General features: G+C 44.9%; 1 protein-coding gene across 6 annotated transcripts in view; it reads left to right on the top strand.

Moving 5' to 3' along the window:
- Nucleotides 1-27692, top strand: part of DCLK1 (doublecortin like kinase 1) — a 335842-nt gene that overhangs the window by 220917 nt on the left and 87233 nt on the right. For all 6 annotated transcript variants that reach the window (XM_043477420.1, XM_043477419.1, XM_043477422.1 and 3 more), the window contains exon 5: nucleotides 14423-14539. In XM_043477420.1, coding sequence (XP_043333355.1) covers nucleotides 14423-14539 — 117 coding nt within the window. The remainder of the gene's footprint in view (nucleotides 1-14422; nucleotides 14540-27692) is intronic.

Here is a 27692-nt window from a genome sequence, read left to right on the forward strand (position 1 = left end):
GTTTTGGAAATAAAGAGTCAAATTCGCCACAAAAATGCAAGTTTACCTTAGCTCAGCATTGCAGTTTACTGGGGGGTAAATATTTGAAGATGATAAATCTAGCCACAAAAAGCAAGTTATCTACTGAAGTGATTTAGTGAACTCCTGGGCCAGAGATAACTACCTTGTGGACTGCAGTAATGACTTATTTGTTTGATGGCTAAGGGCCAAATGCAAAAAAATTATCATCTGATTTCAGGCAGCTTTCCAGCAAGTCTACCCTAATGTCTCCCTTCTAACCAGATCCTTTTCCTTGAAAGACCACAATCCCTCTAAAATCCTATATACTGTCATATTAGAAGGCCGCCTTCATGTGACTACAATATTTATTAGCTTTGAAATACTATAACCCAGGGACTTACATAAGTACTGCACAGGGAATTCATTTCAAGCCGCATTTGACCCCTTGTTTTAAAGGTGATCTTCAAATAGGTTTAAGGGGAATAAATCAAGATTTCAACCCAGAGTCTGCCTTCTCCTAATAAAAAAAAAAAAAGAGGCTTTAAATGTTTCTAACCTTTTTCTTCTTTTCTTCACTTTAGAATAGAAGATTAATCACATCTACCCAGAGATGTAATTTAATGTCTGTCATTTGAAATAGAAGGGAAAATAGATAAATGGCTCGTGAAGGAGGTGCTTTCAAATTAAACTATACAACCAAGGATTTTATTAGGAGGTTGATGCGAAGGATACTTCTCATTAAAAGGAAAGTCAAGTAACAAGGAAACATGAGAAACAGGGTAATAAATATGACACTTTTGGGCAAAAGTGAGGAAAGGAAATCTTAAGTTTTCAGAGCAGGCTACAGAGAATTACCCATAAGAATTAGCTCACTCTTAAAGTGTCTCCCTCATGTTGCATGAATGTGAAAGAATTTAGAAAGAAGAAATGGTTTAGAAATGTGTTTGATCGAGGAGAACTCTGCCATTCATAACTTTTACATTCTCTGTGTATGTGTAGCTGAAAATTCATCCCTTTCCTATTTGTACGGATGTCAGTTCAGTTCAGTCACTCAGTCATGTCCCCTCTTTGCAACCCCATGGACTGCATCATACCAGGCTTCCCTGTCCATCAGCAACTCCTGGAGCTTTCTCACACTCGTGTCCAACAAGTCAGTGATGCCATCCAACCATCTCATCCTCTCTCGTCCCCTTCTCCTGCCTTCAGTCTTTCCCAGCATCAGGGTCTTTTCCAAAGAGTCAGTTCTTCACATCAAGTGGCCAAAGGATTGGAGTTTCAGCTTTAGCATCAGTCCTTCCAATGAATATTCAGGGTTGATTTCCTTTAGGATGGACTGAGTGAATCTCCTTGCAGTCCAAGGGACTCTGAAGAGTCTCCTCCAGCACCACAGTTCAAAAGCATCCATTCTTTGGCACTCAGCTTTCTTTATGGTCCAACTCTTACATCCATACACAACTACTGGAAAAACCATAGCTTAGACTAGACGAACCTTTGTCGGCAAAGTAATGCCTCTGCTTTTTAATATGCTGACTAGGTTGGTCATAGCTTTTCTTCCAAGGAGCAAGCGTCTTTTAATTTCATGGCTGCAGTCACCATCTTCAGTGATTTCGGAGCCCAAGAAAATAAAGTCTGTCACTGTTTCCATTGATTCCCCATGTATTTGCCATGAAGTGATGGGATCGGATGCCATGATCTTAGTTTTTTGAATATTGAGTTTTAAGCCAGTTTTTTTACTCTCCTCTTTCACTTTCATCAAGAAGCTCTTTAGTTCTTGTAACTCTGTCCTAAACAAATGTCTGAGCTGTAAGACGTCGGGGATTAAGCTATGCATACCGAGATGAGCTCCTAGATAATAGTCTTCCTCAGGTTTGCATAGTTAGAAACTGGCAATCTTGGTTGAAAACCGATATTAGTGGCTCCCTCTTCCCAGATCCCCTCCCATTTCCTTATCATTCTCCCCATACCACTTCTTCCTCCTGGACACCGACTCACATGAAACAAGGTGAAAGGGAAGGTTTGAGAAGCGAATACAGCATCCTTTGTGATCTGTGAGCAACCCAGATCATGCAGCCAGAAATCCAGTGGATCACAAAAACTATGGCAAATATCTTGTCTGGTTGTCCTCTTGTTTTAATGGTTCCATGCTAAATTCAAAGACCCATGTGAGCTGCTTAGAAGTGCAGGGCTAGCAACAGCTGAGAAATTCACCAGGAATGCCCATGTCATGTTGGTTCCACCATTTTTGGGTGTTTGCCCCACCTCCTTGCTCATTCAAACAGTGTGGCACTTGGAAAACCTGGAATGTCCCCCAGGCCTTTAACATGTAGCCTTCTTAGCTGTATTTGACAAGCGTGTCCCTTATGTGATTGCTAACTATAGAAGAGCAGAGTTTATCTACTGACACAAGCTCTTCACTTTGTCAAAAACAGAAGCAACAGAACATTTCTTCTCTGCAGCCGCTTTGCAAGCTAAATGGTAGGGGCGTTGCCATTCAGCTGAAGACACAGTTGCCTTCTCAGCAAGGATTGCAGGGGTGAAGGGGGTTGGCCCCAGAGAAGCTTAGACTATATTAATGACCCTAGAAAGTGGAGCACCTAGAAACATATCTCTTATTTCTATTAAATCTGTGAAACTTTGTCTCTGAGCTTTAAGTCGTTTTTATCCTATTTAATCTCTCAGTGAAATAACCAGACTTGCTATTTTCCCTGAAGCCGTGGAGCAGTCAAAAAGCTATTGACTGACTATAAAAGTTGCCCTGTTGTGGGCAGTGTCTATTTTCTGTACTGATTATGAAAAGATGGAAAGAATGTATTTCATCCCAGTTTCCTGGGGTCTCTCATGCTACTGATCTTCAAAGAGTACCCTGGACACCCATAGGCATAACTGATTCCCAGAAAATGAATTTCTGTGCAGCACTTGATTTAATTTCTCCAGTGAGTCCCCCTGATGGCACTCTTAGAACACTCTTAGCAGAGAAGTGTTGCTTCTGTGGTACTGATGGGGAACTTTTACTAAGAGCTTTTGTTTCTTCGGGGTAGGTACTTCCGTGATACCCCCAAGAAGTCATTCATTCTAAAGCCTGCTGATCGTTAGTTCGAACAATATCTAAACCATTGTGGGAAAACCATTGGCTGCCGTGCTTCTAAGCATTTCCTTGGAAGGAAATACGAGCTTTCTTAAGAACCTAGTCAACTTTTATTATCCCGGAGAAGGAAATGGCAACCCACTCCAGTATTCTTGCCTGGAGAATTTCATGGACAGAGGAGCCTGGCGGGCTGCAGTCCATAGGGTCACAAAGAGTCAGACACGACTGAGTGCGTAACACACACATACAGCATTTATTATCTAGCAGCTTTTCTTTATGTTCTGATTTTTTGTGCTCTGTGAAATGCACATGTTTCTGTTACCTGTTTCTTCCCTGAAGCAGCTGAGTTTTGTCAACCTCTGTGATTGTCCCTGTTCCTTGAAGGCAAACCCTCTAAATTAAATTCTTTCCCAGTGAGACTTTGCTCGGAAGTAGATTTGAATCGTTATTCTTGAGTATCATCAGTCCCTTTATAACCGTGTAACTTCAGTTTGTCATTTCTCATGACAGTCATTCTGCCTGGTTACTTTCTTCTGCACCAGAGTCTGAATCTTTATTCCTGGTCTTCTAGTTAACACTTTTTTCCCCTTGGTTTCTCTGTTGATTTTTTTTTTTTTAATTTTTTCTCCTTGAGATGACAGTGCAGACTCAAAGATGATTTTGTTTGGAGAATTATCTTCTCAAATCTTTCCTTTGCCTCAAGACATGAAAGAGAGGTGACCCCTAAGTACCATTTACCTCATATTGACATAGGTTTGAGTGTCTTTTCTCAGGAAGAGACTTAGCTCATTATTCCCCAAATGCAGGAACTTCCTCCTGGTGAAAAGTCTCTGTTCCCAGCTAAGCTTGATCTCCACTCCACAGAACATTTACATGAGGGTAGATGACTTTCTGGACTTCCCAGGTGGCTCAGCGGTAAAGAATCCACCTGCCAACAGAGGAGATGCAGGTTTGATCCCTGGGTTGGGAAGATCCCCTGGAGGAGGAAATGGCAACTCACTCCAGTAGTCTTGCCTGGAGAATTCCATGGACAGAGGAGCCTAGTGGGCTGTGATCCATGGGGTTGCAAAGAGTTGGACACGACTGAGCATGCACGCATGCATGTATATGACTTTGCGGAAACTTCTTTGGTACATGAGCCCTTCCCCCCACCAGGAACCTAGTTCTTCTGCTTTAAGTGACAGGTGATGAGCAGCCAGGACAGGCTTGCCTCACACAGTGCCCTTCTCAATTGTACCATGGATATCTCCCACTAGAGCAGTGCACCTAAATCTCTTTAAGTGCCACCCAGGGTACTAATTAGAAATAGAAATTCCCAGATCCTCATCCAGAGTTACTGCATCAAAACATGTGGGGAAGGGGTTTGGGAGGTTGTGTGTTCAACAATGACCCCCAAGTGATACAGTACAATACTGCCCCCTCAGGAAGATGCTGGACTATATCTGTTAACTTAATTCCTTTCTCGAGTTACTAATTACTATTTATTACCATCTGTGGCCTGTTTCTTAGGTTACCCTTTGAGTGCCACAGTCATAATCATCTGAGGTGCTTGTTCAAGATGCAGATGCCTGGCCTTTGAGATCAGAATCTCTAGGGACTGGGTCCAGGGAACCTGTTGTTGTTGTTTGTTTGTTTTCACATGCTCCCTTTGATCCGAATAGGGCATCCCTCTATAGTTCTAGAGTGGTTCTTCTCAAGCTTTAATGTGAATCCAGATTACTAGGAACACTGGGAAAATGCACCTTCAGAGTCAGTAGGTCTGGAGTGGGACCTGAGCTTCTACAACCTCTCAGGCGATGTTGAGGCTGCTGGTCCGTGGACCACGTCAGCACAAGATGCTAGAGAACGTCCCTAAACAAGATGGCCTAAACTGTCGGACAGCACAGAGCCTGTGACTGTTTTGATGGGAGGAGAGTAGACCCCATCTAAGCTGTGACTAGTCCTGATCTCATTAAGGCAGCAAAGGACAGTTCTACACCTTCCCCTTTCTCAGAGAGCCTCATCGAGACTTCCTGACTCCTGAACCACTTGGGCCTGGGCTGGAGCCACTAGACCAAAGATGTACACTTATTTCTGCAGGAGTGGGATAAAGTCAGGCATAAAAAGAGCCTTACTCTACAGGACAGAGCTATGAAATTTTATTTCGATTCTCACTTCCATGCTTTTTTTGTTTGTTTGTTTTTCTCTAGGAGAAATTTATAACTCACTTTTTTCTTCCTTTTGGTCCTTAGGTAATTTATCTGTTTCTTACCTATCTTTCAGATTATTTCCATCTTGTAACTAATGATAACCAGGTGGTTATGAGTTGTTAATAAACGTGAACTGCGATTCTTCTTCCAAAGTCTGCTTTCGGCTGAGCCTCAGGGCGGCAGTTTGTTGTTTTTGAAAATTTGAGTTGGGACCAGATCTAAGTAGGATGGATAATTTTTGTTTTTTCAAGGCTGATTTATCCTGCTAATCTCTCTCCTCAGACTGTTAGTTTAATCCTTTGTTCCAAATGTCACATTGCACAATTACTTCAAATGCTGAGCCTCTGGATTTTTTTTTTTTTTTTTAGTGATTTTCTTATCTGTGGACCAGAGAGTGGCAGAAGGTTTCTGGTCTGTGGACTGATACTATTGGGATCACCTGGGGATTTTTTTTTTTTCTTTTTAATGCTTTAGGTTCCATCTCCAGTGATTCTAATTCAGTTGGTCAAAAGAAGGACAAGGGGTCTCCATTTTTAGAGTGGGAAAGTCTGTCCTTTATCCTGAAGGGGGACCATGAGCCTTGGTAAACTTGTGGTCTCTCTTGGCTTCAGCACATGAAGCCACTCCGTTGTGCAGACCAGTCAGTAGGTCTCAGAAGTACACCTGCCAAAGATCGTGTAAGCGGGGGTTGTCCTGCCCACTCCCCCCACCAACCCCACCCAGACCTCCCTTAAGCCTTGTGGACTGGACCACCACACTGTATGTCGAGTCCTTCTCCTCCATCCATTCTATTACCTGTGTCCTGGTCCAAGCCACCACCCTTCCTCACCTAGATTAGCCCCAAGGTGATGGCAGGAGGAGAAGGGGATGACAGAGGATGAGATGGTTGGATGGCATCACCGACTCAATGGGCGTGAGTCTGAGCAAGCTCCAGGAGTTGGTGATGGACAGGGAGGCCTGGTGTCCATGGGGTTGCAAAAGAGTTGGACACGACTGAACTGATCTTTTAGACTTGCAGACCTGAACATTTCAACGCTTTTGTTTAAACTCCTTCTGCAACTTTCCATCTTGCTTCAGTAAAATCCAAACGCCTCATTTAATCTTCCCAATCCTGACTCACTCTGGCCCCTACCTCCCTCTTTCCTGTAATCTACCCATGGCTGGTTCCTTCCCGTGTTCAGAGCTCACCTTCAGCATCCTCTACTCCCAGAGACCTTCTCTGGCCACCCCTGTAGAGAAACTGCTCACCCAGCCACTCGCTGTCACTGTCACGGCATCTTTCTTTCCTTGACAGAGCTTTTAGAAAATCTGCTCTTGTTCTTGTTTTTGTGTTTTAAGGCCCATTTCATCTTCTATGGTGTAAACTCCCATCAGAGCAGGTACCCTGTCTCCTGATTTACTACTGCATCCTGGCACCTAAACAGCAGGAACTTGGTAAACATTTGCAAAATAGATGAATTTAAGCTGAACAGGGAAGGATGAGCGGAAATGAGACAGCACAAGGGTAGAATTGTTCCTCCTGCAGGGAAATTAGTGTTCTCTACAGGCCAGAGGCAGGAAGATACTTAGTGTCTGTCAGAAACTGCATAGTGTGTACAGAGGGAGGAGAGAGGAGCTGAGGTGGGCAGGGACCTTACAGGCTGTGCTCAGCGTGTTCTCAAAGAGCAGCAATGAGTCCTAGAAGGGCTTTAGGCAGGGAAGTAACAGCAGAATCCTGACAAAAATTTTTAAGAAAGGTTTGTCCTAAAGTTGCGATACACTGTAGTAGGTTGAATGACCACCCAAGAATGTCAACTTGTAAATGTTCCCTTTCTTTATGGTCCCTTGTAAATGGACCATAAAGAAAGCTGAGCACCAAAGAATTGATGCTTTTGAACTGTGGTGTTGGAGAAGATTCGTGAGAGTCCCTTGGACTGCAAGGAGATCCAACCAGTCAATTCTAAAGGAAATGAGTCCCGAATATTCATTGGAAGGACTAGTGCTGAAACTGAAACTCCAATCCTTTGGCTACCTGATGCAAAGAACTGACTCCTTGGAAAAGACCCTGATGCTGGGAAAGATTGAAGGCAGGAGGAGAAGGGGACGAGAAAGGATGAGATGGTTGGATGGCAACACCGACTCGATGGACATGAGTTTGAGCAAACTCAGGGAGTTGGCGATGGACAGGGAAGCCTGGCGTGCTGCAGTCTATGGGGTCGCAAAGAGTCAGACACGACTGAGCAACTGAACTGACTGACTGAAATGTTCCCTAACTTAGAAAAAGCTTCTCTGCAGATATAATTAAGTGAAGGATCCTGAGATGAGGAGATTATCTTGATCTTCCAGGCAAACCTGAAATGCCGTCACAAATACCAGCCTAAGAAGGAGGCAAAAGGTTTTGACACAGACACACTGAGGGAAAGTCCACGTGAAGATGTGGGCAGAGGTCTCCATGATGCGGACGTGAGCCAGGGAACACCTGGAGCCACCAGGAAGAGGCGGCGGCAAGGCCAGGGTTCTTTTCTAGAACCTTCGAAGGGACTGTGGTGGCTCTGTAGCACCTTGATTTCAGAGTTCTTCCATTTTCCAAACTCTCAACTAAGAAGCCAAGAGTGTTTCAGGGTCCCATGTCACTGTGTTCTCAGAGACGGCAAAGCAGTGCGTGCTGATCTGATTTTAACAAACAACTGGAAGACTTACAACATTGCCAGTCACGTTATCTTCTCTGCAGCGGATCCACAGATACCTGAAACTATGAATCCATGTTGGCCAAATCTACAGAAAGAATGTGCAGAATGCATTGTTTTGGGGCTTCCCAGGTGGCGCTAGTGGTAAAGAACCCGCCTGCCAATGCAGGAGACATAAGAGACGCAGGTTTGATCCCTAGGTGGAGAAGATCCCCTCAAGGAGGGCATGGTCATGTTGACCCAATCTATGGAAAGAATGTGCAAAGTGCATTGTTTAGGCCCCCGGGCAGGTGGTTGGTGATGGCTTCGTTAATGCCCTCAAGGAAGAATTGAAGAATTTATTGAAGACCGTTGGGAACGTGGCTAGTGGAGAGATCCAGAAGTGGTTCTCAGCCAGGGGCTGTGGCAACGTGTGGAGACATGTTCTGGTCGTCACAGCCAGGGAGACGCTGCCGGAATCGAGTGGGTAGCAAGCAGGGAGTCCACTAGCGCCTGGCACTGAACAGCACAGCTGATGTGGCAAAAAGGAAAGACCCAGATTCGCATCAGGAAGGAAAGATCTGGTGCGGCGAGGCACACGGCAGCCTTTCCTGTTTCGTGTTCGGAAGACTTCCTCTTTTTCTCTTTTCCCCAGGGCTGAAACTTGAAGATGGTACGAGGAACGGGCTGGGACTCCGTGGAGAAGAACACTCAGGGTGACAGACGAGACAGCAGGAACCTGGGCTACCAGGCCGTCTCTAGGCACCAGATGACACTCAGCTGTTATGCAGGGAAAATTACTTCTTACTTGACTCTCAGGAGGAAAAAAAAAAAGTATTTGGGGAAGAGACTCGCTCACACAATTAAAACAGTAGATCTGAGTGGTGACTCCCGAGATGTCAGGACAGAGCATGCCAGCGCCAGAAAGCATCCTCTAGATGTCATCGAAGGGTCAACACCCAGCTAGCAAGTGCTCCAGAGCTGATTCCTATTGGTTTCACAGCCGGCAGCCACGCAGCATCACGCAGGAACACGTGTGTGCCACCTGCCATTCTGAGCTGGGGCTTCTGAGGGTTGTGGTGGGCCAGGCTAGGCGCTGGGTTTAGACACACAGAGATATATTTTTAGAAGGTGCTTTTAAAAAAATCTCAGTTTCTGGGACTTTATTCTCCAGTGAAGCCACTCCAGCTGACACCTTTGCTTCCAGTCCAATCTGCTACAGATTTTATTTTTTAGAAAAACTATGGTTTAGGGTATTTCTGTCTCCACTGCTTTTATGCCAAGACCTGCTGCATTTGGAGCTTTGGAACGCTGGTTCCAAACCCCGCCATCAGTAGGAATGGGAGTTCTCACTGCGGTGTGAGAACTGACTGAACCTGAGTGGTGCAGAAAAAAGAGAATGGGCCTCAGTTCTCAGAGCCTTCATCCCCACCAGGGAAATTCAGCAGATCGGCCCTTCCTGCAGGAGCCTGCCTTTGTGGAATCTTTTGCTTGTTTTCTTTTGCCTTGCCGCGAGGCTTTCAGGATCTTAGTTCCCCTTCCAGGGATTGAACGTAAACCCTGCGGAGTCATAACCACTGGACCACCAAGGAGTTCCTAGGAGCCAACATTTGTGGCTCAGATGGTAAAGCGTCTGCCTACAATGCGGGAGACCCAGGTTTGACCCCTGGGTCGGGAAGATCCCCTGGAGAAGGAAATGGCAACCCACTCCAGTATTCTTGCCAGGAAAACCCCATGGACGGAGGAGCCTGGTGCAGGCTACTGTCCATGGGGTCTCAAAGAGTTGGATACGACTGAGCCATTTCACTTCAAAAGACTGCCCTAAAGTATGAAAATCATTATGTTTCTATAGGAAGTAAACTTGAGCCGTCAGTCACACCAGGAATGGTCTTCCAGCTCATCCACACTGAAAGTTGGAGGCTAAGCAGGATGGTCAGAGCTTCAACAGCCAGAAGGCTGATCCAGAAGGTGGTGAATACCCCAGGCCCTGGAGGTGCACCAGAAAGATTCTGGCCAGCCCCTCACCAAGACAGGAGGGGAGGATATTCATGAATTGAGGACAGCTTTGAATGGGTAACCATTTATAACCGTGGTATTCTCAGATGGGTCATTCCAACCCAGAGCATCTGAACATGTAAAAGGTACTTTTGCTGGACAGTTAGACAGCCAGAATTGCAGGTTTTCTCTGTTGGTCACTGAACTTGTGCCATATTTGTCAAAAGTCTCTAGAACTAAATGGTCTCCCTGACTCTCTGGCATGTAGCCACGGAGAGGAAGTAAAAGAAAGTGAAAGTCACTCAGTCCTGTTCGACTCTTTGTGACCCCATGGACTGTATAGAATACCGGAGTGGGTGGCTGTTCCCTTCTCCAGGGGATCTTCCCGACCCAGGAATCGAAGCAGGGTCCCCTGCATTGCAGGTGGATTCTTTACCAGCTGAGCTATACTGTTCCATTTGGAAGCTTTGTACCTTTGCCAAGTTTAGCAGGGAGCCTGTCTTTGTTACCAGGATGGGCAAGAAAGCACAGAGCATCTACTGCTGGTAACAGATGCTTCCAAATGAATGTGCCCATCTCATGGACAACTGAATTTAGAGTAGTGATCACTGAGAGGTCTCTGCCTGACAGTGATTTTAATCTGCTGGCTTTACAAAGAGCTTAGAGGAGTAAAGAAATCTCTTGTTTAGAGGATATTCTCTAGCCAGTTTGCAGCATGTCAGTAAGGCTGCCTAGGCATTGAGGGGACATCACCTTGTCCTTCACGGTTCTCCAAAAGATACTATCAGGCTCTGTTGAATGCATGAGCGTCTCGGCTATGTGAGCTCAGGTCAGCTGCTGATGCCAGTGATGGAGTTCTGGAATTGTTCCTGTTCTCTAGCACCCTTCGTTACACATCAGCCTACACTTCCCAACTATTTCTGAGTTGGGGGAGAATCTGCTCTGCGGGGTGGGAGGAGGGGTGGTTCTCATGCCACTGGGAATGGGGCCGAAGGGTGTATTCCTTCCCCAGTTTCCTCCCTCTGCATTCACATCCTGGCATCACAGAGCACCTGTTTCATGAGTAGGGGTCCCGGGTGAAGGTGGGAAGTGTCCTAACCTCTCTTACCAAATTATGGGAACATCTGTAAAGCTAACGTTAGTACAGGCCATATGGAGAATGGTACTCTCCCCCTCACAGAGCTATGATTATAGCGACTTTCTGAAGCAGAGATTTAATCAGACTTTGCTTGCTTACTTGCTTGCTATGGGAGGTCCAGTCACAGAGACCCAGTTAATGTATTTCATCTGATTTTCTGTACTTGGGTAAGGTGTGACCATCAGTGGCAAGAGAAATTACTGTCCTGAAGCTTCTTTCAAGTGGCTTACCTAAAGCCCTTCAATCTCATACTCCTCAAGAAGTGTCCCCACAGCCAAACAAAATGCATCCCTCTTAATAGGAAGATGCCAAAAATATCAGAATGAAGTGATTGACCCCAGAGGCAAATGACCCCAGCAGAGAGGGGAGGGTGCTATTTGCTTCCTTGCCAGACACTGTGAAAATGGCCTTCATGAGAACAAATAAAGTTTTGTACTTTACTGGCCATTTAGATCATATTATTCACAAGCTTTCTAAATTGTGCTTTTAAGCTGACAGAGATTTTGGCATTCTCTCTAAAGTAATGAAGCATTTGTCCTTCTCCATGACATCTTTCACCATCATAAAATACCACTTCCATTTAAAGTAATTAAAATCTAAACTGTAATGGGAAAGATGATTGGAGTCCTTTGTATTTTTTCTTTTTTTTCTCTAATTTATGGCGGTGCTGCAAGTGTCTTCAGTTGGTTTTATTTTGACCCTGGGTGGTGGCGGAGGATGCAGTTACTATCCTTGTTGAGTGTCTGCTTTCTGTTATTCAGCCCTAGCCTTTCAGGATTATGCTAATCTCCCTGTAGGACTCAGGAAGCTTCGCTCTTGTCCTGAAGGCAAGTGGCCTGAGATTTGTAATTGTCTTTCAGACTCCATGATCTCCCAAACGATTATTTCCTATAATTCCATTTTTGAAAGAGAGTTCCTTATTTCTTTTTTTTTTTTTTTTTTGATGCAGTAAGCATCTTGACAGACTCCCAGCTTTAGTAATTAAATTTTAATTTAATGTTGATATGAGAATGGGTTGCTTGCCTTCCTTCCCATTATCCACCACCACCCACTTGTCCATCTGCCCTGTCCATGGTCACTGTTAATTTTCCAACCTTTACTCACAATGAAACAGGCCACTGCACCAGATCCTGGGGTTGTGAGGATCCGGGAGACTGGGATTCCATTGCAGACCATTTAGACCCTCAGAGTCTCACTTGCCTTGTCTGTAAAATGAGAGGTTGGATCATTCTAGCAAATAATAGTTGAGTTCACACAGGCGGTAACAAGATGAGTAACAACGGGGGCCAGTATTTATTGAGCAGCTATTATATGCTTTTAAATATGCCAGGACTAGGTGGTACCCCTGGTAGCTCAGTCAGTAAAGAATCTGCCTGCAGTGCAAGAGACCCGGGTTTGATCCCTGGGTCGGGAAGATCCCCTGGAGAAGGAAATGGCAACCCACCCTAGTATTCTTGCCTGGAGAATCCCATGGACAGAGGAGCCTGGTGGGCTACAGTCCATGGGGTCGCAAGAGTCAGATACAACTTAGCGACTAAACCACCACCAAGGGAGTAGGGGATGGGGAGGCAAATGAATAAATGAACCCTTTTGATAGATTAATAATATGGTGGAAAATGAGTTCAAGAGAAGCCATAGAAGCTATAGAAGCATGGCATGAGTCCACAGGGTTTTTTCAGTGCTCCGAAAATCAAACAGAACGCCTACATTAGCTCTGGTAAGACTGAGCGCCTGACAAAAATACCCACTTTCTTTCTGGTGGCTGGAAACATGTCAACTTAGTGTGGTAACAGTGGTTCTATTATGCTGCTCCAGAACCCTAGCTGGTAGGTGGAGCCCAGAACTAGCAATTTCTGGCACCTGTGGCAAACAGCATGCGACAGACCCCAAAATCAACTTTTTAATTCACTTTGCGGCTCACAGATGGGTGTTATTACCAGTGTGCACCATCTGGTAGCTTTCTATTTTAACCATTCATCCCTGCTAACTAGACGCCGGGCTTTTTTAAATTATTATTTTAAATTCATGTGACCTCTAAATGTTCACGACCTAGGAAAAAAAAATCCTGGTCATCTTGCCCTCCTTGTAGTCCTGGTTTTGATTTACAGTGAGAAATGTATTATTATCTTGTGCAGTTTGTTTCATAAGCCAACATTTTTCAAATATGAGGTCCACAGAAGAAAAACAAGCCCTCGTTGGTTAAAAGATTATGGTGCACTACCAGGGGGTCGGCGTTTCTGGTTCCAAAGTCACGTGTGTTCTCCTCCAGGCCAGAAGAGCTCACCACCTGGCATGGAGTGAACACTTGGTAACAATGTCACTGGAAGCGTGCCAGTGGACAGGCAGCATTAGATCTGTCCAATCTAGTTCCTAATGTACTTCTGAGAGGCCAGGCCAATGTCTGTAGGCTGGGACAGACTCCAGGTGGTGTTGGCCGTGGTGTGGACAGAGCCTTGAGCCAAGTGGATGTCCTTGTCACATGGTGCAAAGATCTGTTTTGTGAATTACATGACTTTCCCTGGTGGCTCAGACAGTAAAGAATCTGCCTGCAGTGGAGACTCAGGTTCAATTCCTGAGTCGGGAAGATCCCCTGGAAGAGAGGGCATGGCAGCCCACTCCATTATTCTTGCCTGGAAAATCCCATGGACATAGGAGCCTAGTGGGCTACAGTGCATGGGGTCACAAAGAGGTGATGCAACCCAGTGACTAACACTTTATTCTCTTAAAGAATCATAGTGTATGTATTTTTTTTTTAAGTATCTCTGTGTGTGCATATATATATGTATTTTTTTTTGGGGGGGGGGGGAAGTGCTGGGTCTTAGTTGCAACATGTGGGATTTAGTTCCCTGACCAGGGAGTGAGCCTGGGTCCCCTGCATTGGGAGTGGCAAGTCTTAGCCACTGAACTGTGAGGGAAGTCCCATTTTGTGAATTAAAACCTCGAGACACACTCTCAGACGCTATTCATATGGTGGTTCTGATCGTGTCTTCTGATATTGTTTCTTGCTTGTGTCTACTTTGAATTTGTGCTGGTCTGTTCATATGCACTCTTGTCTGTCTTTGTTTAAGAAGTGGGAATCTCCTGCAGGGCCACTTGGCCAGGCCAGAGTAACCACTGGTGGTGGTTCAGGGCGGGTGGTTCTGGAACCAAATCTCCGTGAGTACAGAGGGACAGCTGCATTTAGCTCGATGTCTGAGACGTCCAGGTGCCCTTTCTGGTCATCGTCTTGGTTCTGTTGTCATGGACATGTGCTGGGCTGGCAGGAAGCACGTGTGACTGAGGAAGGCTGTATATTTCTAAGTTTATTGTACATGTCGAATGGTATGCGCCGTGCCCCTCTACTGACGTGTGGCCTTTCTTCTTCCCCCAGAATGTCGCGTGGTGAAGTCCACTTCCTACACCAAAATAGCTTCATCGTCCCGCAGGAGCACCACCAAGAGCCCAGGGCCTTCCCGGCGCAGCAAATCCCCGGCCTCCACCAGCTCAGGTAAGGCCGCGGAGGAGCCCAGAGCGACTGCTTTGTTTGTGACGCATGCTGAGCAGGGGGTGTGTGAAAGCCCAGAGCGTGAGGTTTCAACGGAGTGCAGATTCCGGTTTATAATTTTAGAACATGGTAAGCTGGGGGAACAGATTTGCCAGAGTCTAGCATGTTGGCTGCAAGAAGAAACATCGGGTTCAGGAAAACTTAATGAAAGATTCGGAAAACCCAGAGTTGCCCACAAATAGGAGTACGCTCCCGACTTGCATCATTTCTGCTCAAAAAAAAGAAAGAAAGAAATATTTTTTTAGGCTCAGGGCCCCCAACTCCAGAAACCTCCATTAAAGCTTCTGTTCCACTTGTGACTGGCTGGCTGCCGTTTGTGTTCGCTGGTTCTTGATCAGCGCACTTCCGCTGTGGCCCCAGCACAGCCCGGGGGCCACGGTAACGGCAGTGACTCTGGGCCCGGCTCCTGTCTGTCTGGGGCTCTAGGGCTGGTGTTGGGGCAGGATGTGGACTCATAGGATGAGTGCCTCAGCTCTGCCCTGTCCTTCTTGGGCCTTAAACTGACGTGAATTAGTTTGTCTGTCTGTGTCTTAGGTAGAAGATTTATTTCATGATGGTAGGTAATTATTTACTAAGTGCTCTAAACTGTTGAATGTGAATTATTAAGTGATACATACATCAGAGTGATCGTCATCTGATTTCACAAACGCAGGCGGGGAAGCTCTTATAAATAGAGACCAAGACCTTTAGGGTCTACACTGAGGCCTTCTTCCACTCAGCAGTGTGGTCCCAGAGGGATGGGAAAAGATCTCTAGGACCTTCCTCAGGCACGACTGCCCAGTGTGAGTTACAGCCTCCCTGCTTAAAAGTGGAGACTCTGTCATCTTTTTTTTTTTCCTAATTAAAACTGAAACTTCAGAAACGAGTCTTAGAAGAAGGGACTCTTAGTTGGCTGGAGAGCTAGACCATGTGGTCCACCTTGGTTTTCTAAGAGGTGCTTTTCCCTGGGGGCTTTGCTGCATGCCACAGTCCATAGCGTTGCAAAGAGTTGGATACAACTGAAGCGACTTCTCATGCCCGCATGCACACTCTTCCCCTGCAGATCCTCCAAGACCTTCTTTTCACTTTGTCTCCTCCCCACAGCATGGCTACAGCATCTCACAACACAGCTGGCCCTTGAGGTGGGGCGAGTGTGCCTCACCTATTTTCCGATGAACTCAGAGCTCCTCCCTTATTGTGTCGTAAGCTCACCTAGACTGGACGGAACACTGATGACAGACTTTGCTAAAGAGTAAGGTGATGAGACTCAAAAGTTTAAAGTTCATGAGAGTCGTTTGGGAACTTGGTATAGAGTTTGCCATTCTTACCCCCAAACTGTCTAGATTCTGACAAGGACAAAAGCCTGTTTTAACCAGTATTCCAGGCAGTTCTGCTCAAGTGATCCCAGTCCCAGATTTAGGAAGACGGACAGGTAAGGAAGTGGTTTCCAGAGTGTGGTCCCTAGGCCAGCAGCATCACCATCCCCTGAACTGGGGCCCAGCAGTCTGTGTTCTCACAAGCCTTCCAGGTTATTCTGATGTTCACCTAAGTTTAAGAACCCCTGGGTTGTGGGTAACAAAAGGAGAGATAAATATGGGAAGTCACTGACTCTGGATTGTCAAGGGTGGAAGACGAGGCCCGCTCGTCTTCATCTGTTGGCATAACAAAGATGCCTTCCTTTCTGCCTCCCTGCTTGCCTCCGAGCAGCAGTGTCCGTCTTTAACCCTGTAACCCTGGCCGCCGTGAAGTGTAGCAGTGAGCAGAGGGGAGTATCAGCTGCCAGTCTCCTTTTCTGCGTCCTCATGATGACCTGCTTTCAGAGAACCAGGCCCCCGGGAGAAGAGAGAATTTATATCTGAAGATCACCTCTTCTCTGGAAATTGATACTGGAGAAAGGCTCTCTCTTCTGGGGAGATGCCACCTCCCTGCAGATGCAGACTCCAAGAATGGTGGGGTGACGACAGGAAAGGCTGCTGGTTAAAGCTCCCCTCGGGGGCGGTAGCTTGTTATTAATCAATCACAGGTTATAGTGGAGCCCTTTGGAGGATGATCAGTCTTGACCAAAGAGCAGTCCTCATTTTTTCCAATCAGACCCACCTGGGCTGTAGGATGCAGTCTCACAGAGCAGGAAGGAAGAGGAGGTGATGGGCCAAGCCAGCCCGTTTTCCCTAAAATCGTGGCTATTTAGTACAATCGTGAAAAGCTATGAGGGAGAAACAGGCCTCACATTCGTTGGAACGTTATCAATACCACTAAAAAAAAAAGCCTATATTAAAAAACAATATTTGTGCCCTATCCAACCCACTTTGATACTGCACAATTTTACTTTCCTCTCTTCTTCCTCTTAGTATACACCATGGGGTATGGGACTTCCCTGGTGGTTCGGTGATTAAGACTCTGTGCCTCTATTGCAGGAGTCTTGGGTTCGATCCCTGGTTAGTGAACTAAGATCCCACATGTAGTGGGGTGAGACCAAAAAATCAAAAATTCAAAAAGTACTTAAAAAATTTTTATCAGGTGTGGTTAAGGGGGAAGTATCTAATAATGAAAATGAGCGATTAGCCAAAATCTTACGTCTCTTAATATCATAGATATTTTAAGGGAATCAATATGCACTTATTGCTATTAACTTTTTGTTATTACCTTTGGGGGTGGTGTTTTTAGGAGCTGTAGGCAGTTAGAAGCTCTTAGGCTTGGGCAAGAATTTCTTTTCTCTCTGCTTCTTGTCTCCATAGGTCACAGAAGGTTGTGGGCAGGTCAGATTCTTGTGCACGTGTCCAAGGACCGGCTCCTGACACCAGGAGCAGTTATTGTCTGCAGCTCAGGTTTCCACTACAAATGCAGAAGTGTCTTCATGCTTCTGTCTGTCTCATCATGGCAGTCAGGACTGAACAGGGGCCTCCCATGGGTAATATAGGGCCAAGAGAAAAAAAAAGGAGAAAATTTTTACAACTCAGAAAAAAATAAGCTTGTATATAATGAAGAGCCTATTTTATTTCAAAAAAGGAATCTAAAATTTCAGTTAAGAAAAAAAAGAAGAACCATCACTCTAATCTTAAAAAGATAATTATGAATACAGGAAATTGTTTCACTTTGGAATTAACTGGTCACAGAGTCACTATTCAACATCTCTTAAGATTATATAAATCTTACAAATGTATTTAATTATAATCTTATAAATAAAGATGACTATATCATTTACCAAGAGTAATTCTGGAAACTCAAAAACGGAGATAGGCAAATGTATTAGATGTATTTGAATTTGTCACTGCCAACGTTTGGAACCATTCTCTTTAGAAGTTTAAAACGCATAGGACACATTACCTCAAAACCAATAGGTTGCTTCAAACAAGCATTTCTATTTTCTGCTGTTTCTCTGAATCCCTTTTCCACCAGTTAAAACCTGGCTGATTTGACCAGAAATCACCTGGAATATGTGATAGGTACACCATGCCAGGGAATTATCATTTTTATTCAGAAAGCATAATCCAATCCATCCTAAAATCAATGTATTCTTGAAAAATTAACACTTCATTCAAGGTATCTTTAAACTTCTAGGTCAAAAGTAATTAAAAGCACTCATCACGTTTTAATATGAGCCTTTTATGCGTATAGTTTTCAACTCCCTGCTTTATGATTTACAAGACATGCCATACAATCATTTCCTGGTTATGTAAGAGCTTATAATATGTGGTGACTGTCTCTTGATTCTGACTTGCTACCAAATCTTCCCACCTTCCTCTGGATGATTCTTATTTGAGAGGGTTTATAGAGCAGCAACACCCAGTCGCAAATGCATGGATTGCCTCAAGGACCCCTTTTCCGAGGACCTAAGCCCAGGGTTTAGAAAGTTCAGTGGTGTCTCCATGTCTTCTGAGGGCAAGTGTTCTTTCTGGATGTCAGGGGATCAGCTGCCTTGGTCCCCTCCACTGAACCAGCCTAAGACTCCTGCCTCTACTCAAGTTTGTCTCTTGAAAACGTGGAAGGGAGCAGTGAATTATCTCTGTATTGACTGCATCTGAACTTTCTTAAAATAGCCTGTATGGTGTTTTTCATAAATTATAGGACTGGAATGTGAATAACTTCCCTTTCAAACTCCTGGAACATTGATGTCCCCCACAGCCCCCTTCCACCCTGAACCTGACTTTGTAACATTGAGGAATTTTTGTTTTTCCTCCTTACACATTCACCTAAAGTTTGAACTGGTTTCTCCTTCAATTTTAAAATTTCTGCTTCCTGTCTTCATCTTCCTGCCTGATACAGAGATTGGAGCATTGCATGAAGTTGAGATTTGTAGGTCCCAATGCCATCTGTGATTGTTTTGTTGACTTTGCATTTATTTTTTAAAAGTTTTTTAATGATCTCTTTAACACTTTTAGAAGTATTTATTTATCTATAGCTGCACTGGGTCTTTGTTGCTGTGTGAGAGTTTTCTCTAGTTATGGGGTGTGGGGGGCCTCTCTCTGCTGCGTTGTGCAGGCTTCTCATTGTGGTGACTTCTTGTTGCAGAAAAGGGACTCTAGGTGCACAGGCTTCAATAGTTGCAATTCACTGGCTTAGCTGCTCTACTGCACGTGGGATCTTTCTGGATCAGGGATCAAATTCATGTCGCCTGCATTGGTAGGCAGATTCTTAGCCACAGGACCACCAAGGACGCACTGGGCTTTACATTTAAATGAAACATCAGAGTTAACATAGAACTTTAATCTCTTTATTTTCCTCTCCCAACAACAAGCAAGACAAGACATTATTCTTTGTTATATAATATGTACTCTATTTTTTAAATGAGGAAGCAGTGTCAGGGATGGGGGAGCTGCTTGGCCCAGAGTCACAGGGCTAATGTGTCTGCTCAGAACAGGCAACTGGGGCTTCCAGTGCTCTGGACATGGCAGGCTGGCCATTCTTGATACCTGTTTCTTCACCTCTGCTTGTTAAAATTTTGATCTTCAGGAAATAACGGATGGAGTACCTAGTTTAAGACTGAGATTTACAACATCATAACCCTTTGCAGTAGAAACCTAAGTGTTAGTCCCAGGCAGGGGCAGTTCCAGGGGGTGAAATGATTCACTCCAGCTTCATGCTGTTTGCCAGCAGCAGAGAGAAACTTTCTTTTGTAAGTCAAATGTTCGAACAAGAATGAGACTCCTCAGTAAATCTTTTCTTTGTTCCTTACTCATTCCTCCTCTTGAGACTAGGAGAAGTTAGAGGTGATTTATTAAGGTAAGGTGTTCATTTACACCTTCAGAAATATCAAGTTCAATCCTGCTAGTGTCGGGCGCTTGCTAGACACTAATAATGCAGAGATGAAAGAAATAGCCTCTCCGGTCAAGAAGCACACAGGTTAAGCCCCCTACATAATTTACACCTAGTGTAATTCACAGAGCTGTTGAATTATTATTAGTCTCCATAACAGAAAGGGTCCAAAGAAGGCAAATTGGAGCTGGAGAAAAAGGAACCAGAAGTCTAAACACAACGAGAATAAGGAGTCCCGAGACAGTTGTGTGCTGAAACACTGAATGAGGTATCATTAAGAAATGGGGAAAACTTCTCCAGTGGTCCAGTGGTGAAGAATCCGCTTGCCGATGCAGAGGACGTGGGTTCAATCCCTGGTCCAGAAAGACCCCACGTGCTTCAGGGAAACTAAACCCATGTGCTACAGCTACTGAGCCTTATAGTTGTGCTCAATAGCCCGATGGGTCTGTGCACCTAGACCCTGTGCTCCACAACAAGGAAAGCCACCGCAGTGAGAAGCCCGCATACCACAGTGAAAAACCCGCGCACCGCGGCCAGAGTAGCCCCTACTTGCCCCGACTAGAGAAAGTCCTTGTGCCGCAATGAAGACCTGGCGCAGCCAAACATTAATTAATTAAAAAAAGAAATGGAGAAAACTGGTTTTACTTACTTCTTAAAGAAACAGGAATGTGTAAGAGCATCATAAAGAGGATTTCGTGTGGATCGAAGTTTTATTCATGTGTCTCTTTGGAACGTAGACATCTCACAACATGTGTACTTTTACAGGTGAATTTCTCGTCAACAAATTCCTTTATCTGCACAGGGAAATTATAACAAAGTCTCTCTCCAAATAAGAGTATTTAATGCATTCATTCAATTTCAGTAAGCATGGATAAGCTTTCGTTTTGCTTTATTTTGTTTTCTTAATGTTAAAAGTAGAAGAAAGCTATGTTTACCTATCTTGAATCATCATTGCTGCAGTCCTCCTTAAAAACTTGGAGATTTCAAAATTTTGGCCTCTTAGATCCCTTATAAGAACTTTGAGAATTTTGTTTGTTTTAGAGTTTTATTCCCAGTCAGGTGGATGGCCATTTTTTTTCTTATATAGTGACTGCCTCTGTTTAGAAGCCATAACAAACATAACTGAGTCCCCAGTGGATGCTTATGCTCATCAATTCAAGCATAAACTGATGCACTTTCTTGCCCTCCAGAAGCTTATAGTCTAAGACATTCATTCATTCAATATGCATTGAAACCCGCCAGGGGCCAGTGATGTGAGAGATGCAGGAGTGAACATTTAAAAGAAGAAAAAGCTAGGTGCCTTAGTTGATGAGCTTCTACCATGATGGAAGCATTATCTCATATTTCTCAGGCTTAAAACTTACTTTAATGTGACTTTGGAAATCCTCAAGTCTTTTTTATTTATGCTAGTCAAATTTTACTTTTTTATAGTTATATAAAATATTTTATGCAACATATGCAGATAAGGATCAAAGCTGGGGAAGCAAAGAGAATTTTAATCAGCATACCGGTCCAATTTGTCAATTTTTAAAACTTATAGCAAGCACCATCAAAGGCAGATGGCTAGCTATTAATTTTTAGCTGTCTTTTTCCTTTAGTGCAGAGATTTCAGACATATACGTTCTATAGAGGATCTTTTCTGCTTTGACATTCCAAGAGAATTGTTGAAAACAAAATGCAGCAAGCACATCCAGAGGGCTGATGACTCATTCCTTGTGTTTTTAGAATTTTCTATTGCCTATAGAGCTGAATCCCCCTTCCATTCTCCTTCCCTGCACTCATCAACAGCCCCTCCCCCACACCCCGCCAACCGCCCTGCTCAGCAGGTGAGTATTTCCAAAGATACTCTTTGAAACTTTGAACCATTATCTTGACACGCTATCTGTGGGGGCAGCACCCTATGGCATCTGCTTTAATAAATCCTCACCACTACTGCTGCATGTTAATTAAATATATCCAGGACATCAACTGTGTTCCAGGCATGTATTAGATTGTAGGGATACAAATGTGATTAAACTGCAATGCTTATCTTCAAGTTGGGAGACAAACACATATGCTACTTACTATAATATGCTGGGCTGGAAGAAGCATAAGCTGGAATCAAGATTGCTAGGAGAAATAGCAATAACCTCAGATATGCAAATGACACCACCCTTATGGCAGAGAGTGAAGAGGAACTAAAAAGCCTCTTGATGAAAGTGAAGGAGGAGAGTGAAAAAGTTGGCTTAAAGCTCAACATTCAGAAAACTAAGGTCATGGCATCTGGTCCCATCACTTTATGGCAAATAGATGGGGAAACAGTGGAAACAGTGTCAGACTTTATTTTCTTGGGCTCCAAAATCACTGCAGATGGTGATTGCAGCCATGAAATTAAAAGACGCTTACTCCTTGGAAGGAAAGTTATGACCAACCTAGATAGCATATTAAAAAGCAGAGACATTACTTTGCCAACAAAGGTCCATCTAGTCAAGGCTATGGTTTTTCCAGTGGCCATGTATGAATGTGAGAGTTGGACTGTGAAGAAGGCTGAGCGCCAAAGAATTGATGCTTTTGAACTATGGTGTTGGAGAAGACTCTTGAGAGTCCCTTGGACTGCAAGGAGATCCAACCAGTCCATCCTAAAGGAGATCAGTCCTGGTTGTTCACTGGAAGGACTGATGTTGAAGCTGAAACTTTAATACTTTGGCCACCTCATGCGAAGAGTTGACTCATTGGAAAAGACCCTGATGCTGGGAGGGATTGGGGGCAGGAGGAGAAGGGGACGACAGAGGATGAGATGGCTGGATGGCATCACCAACTCAATGGACATAGGTTTGGGTAGACTCCGGGCGTTGGTGATGGTCAGGGAGGCCTGGCGTGCTGCGGTTCATGGGGTCGCAAAGAGTCGGACACGACTGAGTGACTGAACTGAACTGATAATAGTGTAGTAAGTGCCATAGGACTACATCTCACTAGTAGGGTCAGAGAAAAAGACTTATAAATTGGGACTTGAAGGATCTTGCCAGGATAAGAAGGGCCCAGAGGGCATCATCACCTGAGAAAACAGAGTTAAGGCACAAAAGCATGGAAACATATGGCACATTTAAGGAGCTGTTGCTAGGCCAGTAGAAATGGATGATAAAATTCTAGGAGAGGGAGAAGATGGTGGTAGCCCAGTTGGTTATGCTGAGATTGCACCATGCATTATGCCACGAGAACAATGTTGTATGTATCAGGGGGTAAAAGGTGACTTTTAGTAAGGCCATGATTAGTTATTTACCTGAATTTATATACAATGGTACAGGGGTAGAAAGGATGGCTGCACAGAAGGGACCGAGGGCCAGGAAGACTCTGTGAGGCCACCTGGAAAAAAACTGTTAGGACAGAGTTTAAACAGTTTTTAAAATGGGGGACAGGACCTCCCTGGTGGTCCAGGGGTTAGGACTTTGCCTTCCAATGTTCAAGGGGTGCAGGTTCGGTCCCTGGTTGGGGAGCTGAGATCCCACATGCCTTGTGGCCACAAAGCAAAACATAAAACAGACGCAATATTGTAACACATTCAATAAAAGATTTTAAGAATGGTTTACATTTAAAAAACATCTTTAATAAAATAAAATGTGGGAAACTTCAAAAGGGGAATGAAACTAAGTATTTCACCAGATGTGAGGCCAGACAAAGAGAAGGATCAGAGATGATTTGCCCATTGATGAGGGATGGGTCCCATTGTAGCCACGTCCACGTGAGCTACTTCAGAAACATCAGTAGGCAGGTAGGAAGGAATGGTGTGGAAGTCAGATTTGAGCTGTCTGTCTATGTACTGGAGAGACACTGGCATATAGTAGTGATTTAAATAATAGAAGTATAAAATGCACCTCCCCTCAACCCAAGGAGAGATTGGAACTGCAGGAACATGTGCAGTTATAAGGGTACATCAGAGGACATGAGCGAAGTAAGTCAGAAAGAGAAAAGCAAGTACCTTGTATTAACGCATAGAACGCATACATGTAGAATCTAGAAAAATGGTACAGATGAACCTATTTCCAGGGCAGGAGCAGAGACGCAGACTTAGAGAACAGACTCGTGGGCACCAGGCTCGGGGGAGAAGGGAGGGTGGGATGAATTGAGAAAATAGCGTTGACATATATACACTCACACGTGTAAAATAGCTCGCTGGTGGGAAGCTGCCGAATAGCAGAGGGAGCTGAGCTCGGTGCTCTGTGATGACCTGGGGGGTGGGCGGGAGGCTTAGAGGGAGGGGATGTATGCACACATACAGCTGATTCACGCTGCTACACCGCAGGAACTAACGCAATACTCTAAACCAGTTATCCTTCGATTTTAAAAAAAAGCACGTTAGAAAAGGCGAGGGCACAGTGAGTGTGCAGGAACGGAAGTCAAAGGGGGCAGAAAGCTTCAAGAGGGAGGAGAGGCCAGAAATGTTAATGTGGGGGCAAGTAGAGTTGAGAACTGGAGGGAACACAGGATTTGACAGTAAGGACACTGCTGTGACCTGTGGAAAGTCCCTTTCAGCGGGCACTGTGTCCCGGGGTCATTCCGGGACTGCCCCCCGGGGCGGACTCCCGGACTTTACTCCAAGGGGAGGCCGCCCTGCAGTACCTGGTAGGGTGGGGTCTAAGCACCCAGAGACCCTCATCTCGCTGCTCCTTGGTGGTGCCTTTAATCACCTAGTTCCTTCAGAATGACCAGCCTCTTCTGCGATCCCCACTGACATGTTTTCATCATTTTAAACCAGCATTCCAGATGATGCGGTCTTATTGTTAAATTCAAGATCTCCTTCCTCTTTCCTTGAAAGCATCTTTGACTCCTTTTCTCCTCCTCGTCCACCTTCCACTTGTCACCAGTGTTCTCGGCCCCTGCTTTGCGGTCCTGGGACACCGATTTCTCACAGCTGCAGGAGCAGCTCGCTGACCCACTCCCTGCCTCTGACCCTTTGCAACCCTATGGACTGCAGCCTGCCAGGCTGCTCTGTCCATGGGATTCTCCAGGCAAGAATTCTGGAGTGGGTTGCCATGCCTCTTCCAGGGGCCAGGGATCAAACCTCCGCTTGTTATGTCTCCTGCAGAGACGGGTTGGCAGACGGGTTCCTTACCACTGGCACCACCTGGGAATCCTGTTGCCTTTGCTTACTGTCTGCTAAATCAATTCTGAACTCTATTCTAGGATGAAGAACTGTCTTGGGTTGGCCACAGTCTTCCTGTCCATCTGTATCTCTCATGTCTCCTCTGGACTTGTGCTGTAGCCTGGAAACCAATTTAAATTTCCACCAGGAACCCCTGGGGCTCTTCCACCTTTGTCCCTGTCACTTTCTAGAAGCCTTTCCTCTGTCACTTCTGGTCAAAAGCACACATGCCCAGTTTGGCCCAGCTGACCTCTCTGAGGGTCTCTCCCTCCTCCCCCATCTTGTGACAGCTGATTTGGCTCCCAGGCTACAGGTGACAGGCTGTGTCGCTTGACGAAGTCAGGGCTTCTGAGGGAGGAGTTCTTTAATGCATCCTACAGTGCCTTCAAGTTCATGGTCACTACTGAGTAAATGCTGGCTGGATGAGTGAGTTGAGGAACAATGGGATCTTTTCAAGTTGCCTAGATCTCCTGAGGTTCAAGGCCCTATTTGTAAATATTAAAAAATTAATTCACAGAGCCATGTTCCTCTCTCCAACCCCTCTGTTTCTTTTTGACCTCCTGCCTTGCCATTGTCCACAGCAGATAAGACAGTCCTTTTGTCTTTTGAGGGAGAGGGCATGCCCCATGATATGTGGGATCTTAGCCCCCAGTCATGTGGGGTCTTAGTTCCCTGACCAGAGATAGAACCCATGCCCCCTCCAGTGGAAGTGCAGAGTCTTAACCACTGGACCGTCCCAACAAGGTAAAAGTGTTAGTCGCTCAGTCATGTCCAACTCTTTGTGACCCCACAGTCTGTAGCCCACCAGGCTCCTCTGTCCATGGGATTCTCCAGGAAAGAATACTGGAGTGGGTTGCCATTCCGTCCTCCAGGGGATCTTCCTAACCCAATAAGACAGTCCCTCTGAATTGGACCTACTGTTCCTGTTTAAGAAAATGCAGACAGATGGAGAAAATCAGGGTTCCAATTCATCTATGAAGTCAGCACCTATGAAGATGAAACGAGGAAAAAGCATTTTTCTCAAGAGTTCTCCCACCCATCAGACACTTGTCTGTTTTGTCTTTGCCTAAGGTTGACTCCATCTGCTTTTTCCTTCTTTTTTTTTCTTTCTCGATAATGTGGCAGGCAATGGACAAAGGCTGGGAAAACATATTTTAGAGTATCTACAGCCTCCTCCATGATCAGGGAGTGAGGGAAAGTCTAAGGCAAGCAGCCAGATCTCCCGGGAAGCCTGCCTGAATCACCACCCCCTGAACACGCAGACAGATAGATGGACTTACATGCATGCAAACACGTTCTCTCCTCCCATGCCTGCAAGGGCAGCAGCATAAATGTTAATAAATGAGCCACCTTAGTTCAAAAAGAAGATAGAGAAACAGCAAGATAGCTTTTCAGGTCCAAAAGGTTAGTCACCTTGTAATGAGATGGTCTTGCATGGAGAGTGTTCTAACTTCCAGACCAGTTTGAGACATTCAAGCATTTGGTTTTCACTTGCTGTCTAAGCCTTTTACTAATGAAACTGTAAAGAGAAAAAATCCTTTAAGTTTACAAAGGGTTTGCTAAACTCAAACACACATGAGTTTAAAGTCATTTAAGAGGAGCAATGAATTTGAACAAGTAAGCCAAGTATTTCCTGATTCTAGATTTTTTTTTTTTTTTTTTTGGTAACTTTCACATTCAATTGTAAGTTTTGGGAGAACAGGGACCATTAGAGTCAGGCATGTGGTAAGTGAACGCTGCGTGTACTGAATGGTGGATTATAGAATCCTGAATTCATGGCTCCAGTGAAGGAGAGTAGGATCATCGATCTTTGATAATGAAGAGGTGAGGTCGGATCTTTCATGAGGAGTCATGGTCTGTGTCCAGTTCAGGCTGCTGTGTCCTTGCTAGGCTCAGGTGCCCCCAAGAGGGGATGGACTGGAGATGGTAGAAGTCAGCCCCATAGATTTCTTCTACAGCTCTTTGATGGCTAGTTATGAAATTGATCATCACAGACTATGAGAATAATCCAACCTAGAATTAAGCACTTCTCATTCAGGAGGTAAAAATCAGAACAAAGCATATAGCATTTAAAATGTGCCCAGACAGATGTGAGCAAAGGAACCCAGAGCTGGATCTAAGGCAAAGGATCTGATGGGTCCTTAATAATTCAGATGTTCATTTCAGTTCAGTTCAGTTCAGTCGCTCAGTCGTGTCCGAGTCTTTGCAACCCCATGAATTGCAGCACACCAGGCCTCCCTGTCCATCACCAACTTCCAGAGTTTACTCAAAACTCTTGCCATCAAGTTGGTGATGCCATCCAGCCATCTCATCCTCTGTCGTCTCCTTCTCCTCCTGCCCCCAATCCCTCCCAGCATCAGGGTCTTTTCCAATGAGTCAACTCTTCGCATGAGGTGGCCAAAGTATTGGAGTTTCAGCTTCAGCATCAGTCCTTCCAATGAACACCCAGGACTGATCTCCTTTAGGATGGACTGATTGGATCTCCTTGCAGTCCAAGGGACTCTCAAGAGTTCTTCAACACCATAGTTCAAAAGCATCAGTTCTTTGGTACTCAGCTTTCTTCACAGTCCAACTCTCACATCCATACATGACCACTGGAAAAACCATATCCTTGACCAGACGGACCTTTGTTGGCAAAGTAATGTCTCTGCTTTTTAATATGCTATCTAGGTTAGTGACTTCCAACTGAGATAACTAATTGTTGGGCCTGCTTGGCCATTTAGAAACAACCATATGAAGTTGGAT

The sequence above is a fragment of the Cervus canadensis genome, chromosome 9, assembly GCF_019320065.1.
Source record: "Cervus canadensis isolate Bull #8, Minnesota chromosome 9, ASM1932006v1, whole genome shotgun sequence".
NCBI lineage: Eukaryota > Metazoa > Chordata > Mammalia > Artiodactyla > Cervidae > Cervus > Cervus canadensis.